Source organism: Conger conger, chromosome 17 (assembly GCF_963514075.1).
Source record: "Conger conger chromosome 17, fConCon1.1, whole genome shotgun sequence".
NCBI classification, from domain to species: Eukaryota; Metazoa; Chordata; class Actinopteri; order Anguilliformes; family Congridae; genus Conger; species Conger conger.
In genome coordinates this window covers 26,717,816-26,727,343 of record NC_083776.1, presented here as the reverse complement: position 1 = coordinate 26,727,343, position 9,528 = coordinate 26,717,816, and the positions used below count along the sequence as shown (strand labels likewise).

The window sequence follows — 9,528 nt, the reverse complement described above, 5'->3', positions numbered from 1 at the left end:
GTATGGAGACGGATCATTTCCATTTCGTTGCTCCAGTAAAACCGAAAGGGATAATTATTAGTAATTTTACTTGTCCGCATAATATCACGTTTTAAGTTTAAGTTTGACATTCATTGGTCGCTTATTGACATTTCTCTCAAGTCAGGATCATCTTTTGCAATCGTCATTTCCCGAATCCAAGGTTATTTTACGTCCATTGTGAAAGCATGCAATGTGGCACTATTGGAGAGGGTGACTTGTGGGAGCATGAAAAACATGTGAGCCGCAATAAGACCTTTTGACTGTAGATGGCACCCTTTCCAAAGATAAAGATACGATCATAGAGGATGCATGTGAACACATTCCAGTACTGTAATTTACCAGCGATCTTTATTTTATCTATTGGAATTGATTGGATCATAATTATCGATAGATAATCCACAGCCTGTAATTGCATTGTTTCTGAAATGGCTACCAGTCGGGGGCGGTCGATCACTGCCAAACGGTAACCGAGACCCACCCTTAGCGACCCGTGGGCTCCACATCGTCAACGTAAAGCAAGGGTAAACTGTCGCAAATGCATTAGCGTTGCAGAAACTCAACAAAACCCCACTACCTTGCCCTCATCCTGTCATGGCTTTCCCTGAATGCAGGCTGCACCACGCAATACTTTCACGGCACTAACATAATAACCAGCGCAGCTTGTTGGTACATGGAAGTTGGAGTGGAGTTGCTGTGTACTTGCACTGTACTGTGGAAAGCGCCCTGGGCTGGTATGGGTTACTTCGAAGGATTGTCTCGTCACCGAAGAGCAGTGAGAAAAGGCGATTGTGCGTAACTCGGCTGAAGTTTTTCATTGCGCTATTTCGCCGTTTAAATGCGAAATATTTCGCATAAGAAGACTGAAAATACGCAGTCTTGAAGACAGGTTGGAGCCCACCAGCCAGGTAATTAACATTAGCAAACGACGATACGACTTAGCTAGCTAACGTTACACGTTTGTCGCCCTGTAAATGTGTGTAACGTAGGCTTATCCCAACGTTTTACTGACAGCGTAGCAGTCTATTTATTGAAGTCACTTTAGTTTCGTCGTAAATTGGTTGAGGTCAGTAGGCAAGACACTGTACATTTTCAGTAAACGTTCACTGTCTCGTTAATATTGAATCACAAATGTTGCTTGTCAGTATGTCAACCTTCGTAGTTCTGTATGGAGACGCTGCTATGAACGTCAAAGTTTGCTAGCTAACGCTAGCTCGCTCTAGAAAAGCTGTTCAAAAAACAAGCACTTTCAATTAACTTACCTAGCTCGCTACGAACATTAGCAAATTGCAAACTCGTTTCCACAAAGTTCCTGTTAATGACCGTGGGCGTTTGTTGGTTAGCCATCAGTAACGTACTACTGTCTTCGATATTTCCGTTAGTTAATGCCATTTTTGTCATTTAGTTGCCGAAAGACTGTTTGACTTTCTCGCTTTGCGTCTACGTTAGCCAGTAATCCGGCCAACTTTCTAGCGTTAGCCTAACAAACAGTAACAGTGGTTGTTTGGTTTTGGCCGGTATCGTTGGTGAAAATATTAACGTTATGTATAGTTGCTTAAACATTAAACCATTAAAACCCCTAAACTGCTCTCCAAACTTACAGTTAAACATGTCACATAGCCTAAGTAGAACTGACACTAGCTAACGTTAGCTTTCTAGAAATACTTCAGATAAAACAGAACCCAACATTTTAGCTATTTATGTAGGACAGCTTTTAGTAATCTGATTTATTTGTAGCTAACGTTAGTTCATAAATGTTAAGCCAGTCTGCCAAAAATAAGTGAATGTCAGTTAAACAAAATATTAAGTCGTCTTAACGTATGTGTGTAACTTGATGTTGCTGCGTTGTGTTGAAACTCTTGGCACTGCCATCTGTGCTAACGTAAGTTACATATTTATCGTTCTCTCGTTGGATACAGGGCGATTCCTTAAAAGTGTTCTGCCACTAAACGGAAAGAAGAACGAGCAAAACTGATATTTTAATCCAGAGGAACAAACCGAAGACTTGGACCGTGACAGTGCATCGGGAAACAGGAGCCATTGAGCGCAAGTCATTAGGGAATGCATAATTCAGTATGGAAGTTCACACCACCAACAAAGGGTTTCAATTCACGCTAATGGAATTAATCCCGTCCTAGGGGAAACCCACCATGGAGCAGTAGGCTATATTTTATTGTTGACACCCTTAAAACAGGGTTGCTTCTCGTGGTGCCGTGTTGGGTCCTTTTTGCGGTCCACGGCGGATGTGATACTGTCGGTAAAACCCATCAACGAGTAGGTGATGTCGAATGGCTTGCAGAGGACAACAGCTCGAAAGATGAGGAGTGGATTGTGAAAATAGGAACGTTGGGATATATGTTGTCTGCAACACGCATCGTTGATAATGGCATCCAAAGAGAGACTGTACGAGGTGTGGATGCTTTACTGCAACAAGGTAAATATGTTTTTCTTAAGAGGGCTCGCTTGTGTAAGTGTTGTCTTTGTCTGTCCTTGTTATTCTGTCCGTTCTCTTGGTGTTCATGTGTTTTGTAGACTTTATAATATATTGACATTTCATTCAAGTCCGCATTCGGTTTGTAAAGATACAAGCGCCATCAAATACCCACGCGAATTTGCAATTGCCCACGTTTATGATTTTTGGTTTGTAAGATTATTGCTATTTTCTTTAGGAAGGAACGAGTGACAGCTCGTATGCTTGACGAATCGTAATTTTGAGGCTCAGCTGCTATTCAGCTGAAGGAATGTTCCAGGCAACTACTCTTCTACTCGTTTAGCACAAGATTACACATAAACCCGCAGTGTTCCTGTTATTACCCCCTTTCTCATTACGTGTATTTTTGTTAGGATCACTGCCGATTTTTATATTATTTGCCCAAGTGTAAGACGCGATGATTCGCAGTGCGCAAAAGTACCAGTTACACACTCAACTGCACTGTGGAATTCAGCTCCTGTTTCGCTCGCGAATCCCGAGGAGTGTATCGGAAGCCCGGGGTTTGCACGGCCGCTGCTATGATGTAATGGAGGATGCGCGTAATCGGGCTTGATTGTGCGAGTGCACTAGCGGCCGTTTTGTCAATGTTTTTGTCCCCAGTAACATTACCCGTAACTAAGGCTAATTATTGTGATAGTTGTGGTATTTGATGTACTCCATCCCTGGAATCCGAGGCTTTCCTAAAAATAGGGTCTCTGACGCGTTTATTAATTCCCTTATGGGTCGTGGTGTTTTTTGAGGGTGAATTTGTATTGTGAATTTCTAGCCTACTAAATGACAAACTCGGAGTTAATGCTGCTGGATGAGGCGATCATCAGCGTTTAAGACCACCGTGTGTATTCCCACCTCGGATGGTACTTTAAGGCGCAATTTTCCATTGTTTGTCTTGAAGAAAAAAAAAACTCCGAAAATGCTTGCGTAAAACGGCTGTAGATTTCTACACTTGGTGCAATACTGCTGTGCCATCAATCTGTTTTTATTCCTGCAATAAAGGGCACGCTGACTGTCATTCAGAGGTAGTGTTCAGCAATGTGGATTTGATTGATCTCTCCGGGTCCGCCCCGCCCCCCCACGCTGAGTGAAGGAATCTTGTTCTGAGCACGTCAGAGCATAGTAGTGTACCATCACTTTATTGGCGTAAGCTGTACTTAATTGCAGAATTGTATTAGCTTTGCACACACAGCACAGAAAGCTCACACTGGCCGTTGCTCTGTCCTTTCAAACTGCTGGGTGAGTGTTTGCCTTCACAAATCCCTCCCAGTTTTGGGGGGGGCTCAAGTCGCGGCTCAGCTCAGCCTGCCCTGTCGGTCGGAGAGTTCCGTCAGCCTCTGAGGAATCCAGGGAGATTGGGTGATGATGGCGCCGATCAGGAGGCACAGGGGGGAAGGCTGGCCATGGCTGTGGGGCAGACCCCAGAGCTCTGCACCCTCCTGTGGCTGAGGGCTCCGCTGTTCTGGGAGTCCCCCACATGGCTTCCCCTTTCAGCCCTACTGTTCACCTGGCTGGGGGGGGGGCATCCCTGGCCCCAGCCAAAATTCTCACTGCAAGGTCAGGCAGAGACATTTCGGCATCTTGGCTCAAGACCCACATTTTTCGGCTGCCATTTTGGCTCTGGCACTTCCTCCAGCTAGGATTCTTGAATTGCTTTCCGGGGGTGAAATGTACTGTATAAATCTGCGTGAAGATAGAAGCTTGGGTTCACTGCCACGGGGACAGGCACGTGTGTGTTGCTAAAGCCCATAGATGGCAACTCTGGCCATGGAAGAAAAGTGGCTACGCAGTGACGGAAAAAACGACTGTGGTTTTCAGGCTGTGAGGGCTGACAGCCCAATGCGCTCTGCCCCTCTGCCCCTCTGCCCCTCTGCCCCTCTGCCCCTCTGCCCCTCTGCCCCTCTGCCAGTGGGCTGTGGCTCAGTGCTGGTGTCACCGGCCCTGGCTCAGCTCAGCTCAGCTCTGTCTCAGCTCAGCTCTGTCTCAGCTCAGCTCTGTCTCAGCTCAGCTCTGTCTCAGCTCAGCTCTGTCTCAGCTCAGCTCTGTCTCAGCTCAGCTCTGTCTCAGCTGGGCTGGAGGAGGAAGTGGAACCTGACAGACCTGTACTGACCTGCAGCTCTTGCTTGGGGACTCCAAACCTGCTCGGCTGCAAGCTTCTGTCTGCTGTGGAGCAGCTGGGTGGTTCACCTCTGACAAGGGCAATGTGTCAGTGGGGTGTGGAAGGTCTCTGCCTCCAGCGCGTGTACAAACACACACACACACACACACACACACGTGCACACACACACACTCAGTCCTTTGCAGGAAGTGCCTGCAGACACAGGCAGCACTCTCTATCCGCCGGCCTTCCTCCTGCCCTCCACACTTTCATACTCAGCCGTAATTACTGAGGGAGCCATTTCACAGCAACACACAGCGTTTTAACACCAGCTGAGAGGCCGAGCAAGAGAAACAGAAAGCAAGAACAAGGGGGAGGGAAGTGCTGCGATTTCACGTATGTACCCAAGCAGATTATCCCAAGCTGGGTTTATTTCCTGCTTTTGTGGTTTGTCTCCAGGTTACAGTTTAATCAGCTTCTACACAGAGGGCACAGAGGGGGGAGTGGCCTGGGTACAACGCCCGCTTCCATGGCAACGGCAACAATGACAGCAGTGGTGTCGGTAATCTCACGGCACCTGTGTGCGTTCGCCCTGTCCTGATATTCCTCAAAGCGGAGCCTTTAACCTCCCCATGTTCATGTGAGTCTCCAGATGCCCATGATATGGCATGCATGTCACAGGCTATAAACAGCCGGGCCTTTATAATGTGCATGTATAGGGTGTTTCCTGCCAGTGCTGCTGTGTGACTGGTTGAATGCCAGCCAAGCCACACAGTATGGCTCAGTGTGACCACAGTGCACTATAAATACCATAGGAACAGTGACATCACAGGCCTGTATGTGGTTCAGTCTCTCGGCCCCTCTCTGTGCAGTGTCTGTGACTTAAAGGCACTATATTAACTCGGATTAGATTGGTCGAGACATGATGCCATTTCTGGGGGGCCATTTTCTTTTGACCAGTCGGGGCATTACATCACAAATCAATCACTTTCTGACCTCACCATTTCAGATTTGAACACTTTTTTTTAATACATGTTAACTTATATGAGAGCGTGTCAGAATGTGCTTTGATTAACCAGGTGACTTTCTGCTCCTCATCAGGGGTCATAAAATGGCAATAAGACCATTGTGCACATGACATCACTAAGGGGTGATATTACAGCCATCTTATCCCTACTTTAACCCTTAAAGGTGTAAGATCACATGTGTGTGATTAGAATGTTCTTAACTTGATGTTCTAATGCTGATGCAACAATCACTACTGTTAATTGGAAGTTCTAGAACACTGACTTGGAAAAAACATTCCAGAAACCTCCTCTTATCCCTGCCGGTCCCCTCTGCCCCTGGTGGGCGGGGCCTCTCGTGGAAGAGTGGTTGTGGCACGACTGCGTAAACGTTCTCTGAACAGGCCAAACCTAGCGGCTTTCTGCTGGGGGGGGTGGGGCAGTGGGCTGGACAGGAGAACCAAATTTAGCCGCAGCTGAGGTTTTCCTCGGTCGATGTTGGGCGGGGTCACCACGACTGTGCCCGTCTGGGAGCCCTCAGGGTATATCTCCGCCACAAAGTCGGAGTATTTATTTTACTGTCCCTCTATCTGCTGTCTCCATCATTTATCGACACGTAAACAGTTTGCTGCCTTGTCCTTATCGGAGGGAAGGCTGGCATGCTCCTCAAGGGAAAAAAAGTCCACAATGCATCTATTATCCTGCCTGACAAGATGGCACTTCTCAGATTTGGACAGAATAATGAAGATGAGCTGGAGGACCGACTGTCTTAAGCTCCCGTTTAAAATGAATCATCTTTACACATGTTGGTCATTGCTCTGTCAAGCCATTTGGCATATCAGTATGATGTTCCTTTTTTGATCTTATCTTTAGCGTATGCAGCCGTTTCCCATAGTTCAGTGCAGAGTTTTTACCTGTGCGTGCTCTCTCAGATGTTGATGAAAAGCACAGAGAAAATAAAGGACCAAGCATGACCGCTTAAAAAAAAAAAAAAAAGACATTTGGATAACATATTTGTTTTGATAACTATCAGTTTATATCAGTGACAATGTGCGGTATTTAATTTGCCTAACCTAAGTGCTGTGAAATATTTCCTCTTCAATGTGAGGGTGATTGAGGTCAGTGTCCTGGCCAGACTGCTGTAGGACACGCGGATTCGTCTACTGCGAATTACACCACCTCGGAGATATGAGCTTTGTCTACTCCAAATGACACGGAGATATGAGATTTGTCTACTCCAAATGACACGGAGATATGAGATTAGTCTACTCCAAATGACAAGGAAATATGACATTAGTCTATGCCAAATGACACGGAGATGTGAGATTAGCGTATGCCGAATGGCTCCACCTTGGAGATATGAGATTAGTCTACGCTGAATGACTCCACCATGGAGATATGACATTGGTCTACTCCGAATGGCTCCACCTTGGAGATAAGAGATTATCCTATGCCAAATGACACCTCATCGCTCAGCGTTGAATCATCCCTGTGTGATGCAGCGGACCTTTCTGAATGATGTAATGGGGTGACTGAAAGCAGGTTAATCGTCTCGCTGTAAAAACTGAAGGTTGAACCCCCTGAAAGGTAAGCAGCAGAGCCCTTTGCTTTTTGCACTCCACTCTGCGTCTTACGTAATGAATCCGCGGCGATGTAGTGTAAATACCAGGGGACAGGGCTTGCGATAGAGAGGCTACAGGTCCCGATCCCCGTTGGGACAGTGCCGTTGTACTGACTGAACTGTACTGAACCTGTGTGGAGTTCTCACTCTCCCCGTGTTCACATGGGCATCCTCCTGGTACTCCAGTTTCCCCCCACAATCCAAAGACATGCCACCCAAGGTATACAGGCGCCAGTTAGCTTCCCTGGCTGCATTTACAGAAATGTTACTGTGCAGTGACCTTGTCTAATAAGTTATTTCATAAGAATATAAATAAAGTTATTGGATTAAAAAAGCCCGTATTGTCTGTGATTGCATGCATGGGCCCGTCCTCCCTGCTCGGCTCCAGGGCGGCTGCCTCACGCAGAGCTCAGAGAGAGCGGGTTAGTGTGGGCGAGTGTAAAAGCACATTGAGGTGAAGGTGGGGTTAAGTTAAGTCAGGCCGTCTGCGGGAGGACCCGCAGCGCGTTTAGTGATGAGAGCACCTGAACACGCCGGGTCGTCTGTAAGCTAATTAACACAGCCGACTGGTGTCTGTAGCTTGTCGGCGCACAGAGGTGACCTGTCCTGACACTCCAAGGGTCATTTCTGACACAACATTTTCGCTTCGGGGGTGTGAATCAGCTTGGTTTGTAACCCCAGGCCATCACCTCCATCAGTGCTGTTTTCTGTACACTGTCGTTATCATGGAAACATTTGCATGTCTTGCACCAAACCGGTTTCACCCTGCTGTGGAGGTTGACAGTAAATGGCAAGGTTTCAGGTATCGGCAAAACGAATGTAAACGAAAGCCCGTGTGCCGTTATAGAGCTGCGGTTTCTCTTTCTGTGTCTGGGGGGGCAGGCACTCCGCACCTGCGTTCTCACTGAAGCGATGCCCCCCACACACGCACACACGGGGGGGGCGGGGGACAGCTCTGCGCCGCGGCTCAGCCCGGGGGGCGGGTCATGTGACAGTGGTGTGTGGCCGTGCTGCAGGCAGGGCGGTCATGTGACCAGGGCCAGCAGTGTGTGTGCGAGAGAGTGGGTCACATGCCCTACATTAACGAGCGCTGAGAAGGGTGAGACTGCGGACCACAGACCTCTCTGATGAGCCCCGACCGCTCCAGCCAATGAGACGTGGAAAACTGTAAAAGATATCTATAGAATAGATTAGATCTGTAGCACTGTGATGAGCCTGGAGCCTGATCTTCAAAAGTTAGTAAGTCCACTCTTTTGCAACAGGGTGCCTCCTGTCCAAAGGTCCTTGTTTTTCAGTGCTTGTGTTTGCGTGACCGTGTGTGCGTGTGTGTGCGCGTGTGTGCGCGTGTGTGCGCGTGTGTGCGCGTGTGTGCGCGTGTGTGCGCGTGTGTGTGTGTGTGTGTGTGGGCGCGCTCGTTTCCTTCCTTTGTGTGTGTGTGTGTGTGGTTTTTCCTTGCTTGTGTGTGCTTGTTTCTGTTTCTGTGTGTGTGTGTTTGTGTGTGTGTGGGCGCGCATTTCCTTGTGTGTGTGTGTGTGTGTGTGTATGTATGTGTGTTTTTTCCTTCCTTGCACCTTGTGTGTGCTTGTTTCTGTGTGTGTGTGTGTGTGTGTGTGTATGTATGTGTTTTTTCCTTCCTTGCACCTTGTGTGTGCTTGTTTCTGTGTGTGTGTGTGTGTGTGTGTGTGTGTGTGTGTATGTATGTGTGTTTTTTCCTTCCTTGTACCTTGTGTGTGTGTGTGTGTGTGTGTGCGTGCGCGTGTGTGTGTGCGTGCGCGTGTGTTTTTCATCCTTGCGCGTGTATGTGTAGAAAACAGAAGGACCCTTACCCACAGTGCTTCACAGGGAGTAACCTGAAATAAGGAGACCGGGAGCACTGCGCTGTTTTCCCTGAGCTGTGAGTGCACCAGTTGTTCTTATTTGAGGCTTGTCCCTGTGAAGCAGTCTGGATAAGGGCCCTCTGTTCTGGCTGTGAAGCACCTATACTGTCCTCTTTTACCGCTGCGCCGAGGCATGTTTGGCGTTCTGTGTTCCTGGTGTCTTTCTAGAATATATATTTGTGTGTGTGCGTGCGTATTTGCGGTGGGGTGTGGCAGGAGGGGCGTTAGGGGGGGGTTCTGGGTGGGGGTCTGACCCAGGAGGTGGGGTCTGTTCCCTCCCAGCAAGGGCATCTCAATGGACATTTGTCAACCTCTGGGCCTCAAACTGATGTGCCGTTTTCTCTCTCTCTCTCACTCTCTCTTGTACAGAGAGACAGTCTCTCGCTTGATGATGTCACTGCAAATGGCTGTTAAAGTGCTTCCTGTTA

At 47.8% G+C, this 9,528-nt stretch overlaps 1 protein-coding gene across 1 annotated transcript in view; it reads left to right on the top strand.

Moving 5' to 3' along the window:
• The first annotated feature begins 582 nt into the window (after positions 1 to 582).
• nbeal1 (neurobeachin-like 1) overlaps positions 583 to 9,528 on the top strand; it is a 48,107-nt gene continuing 39,161 nt past the window's right edge. The window contains 2 exon segments of the mRNA XM_061225733.1: positions 583 to 926; positions 1,938 to 2,452. Of these exon segments, the coding sequence (XP_061081717.1) occupies positions 2,402 to 2,452 (51 nt within the window). The 5' untranslated portion in view covers positions 583 to 926; positions 1,938 to 2,401.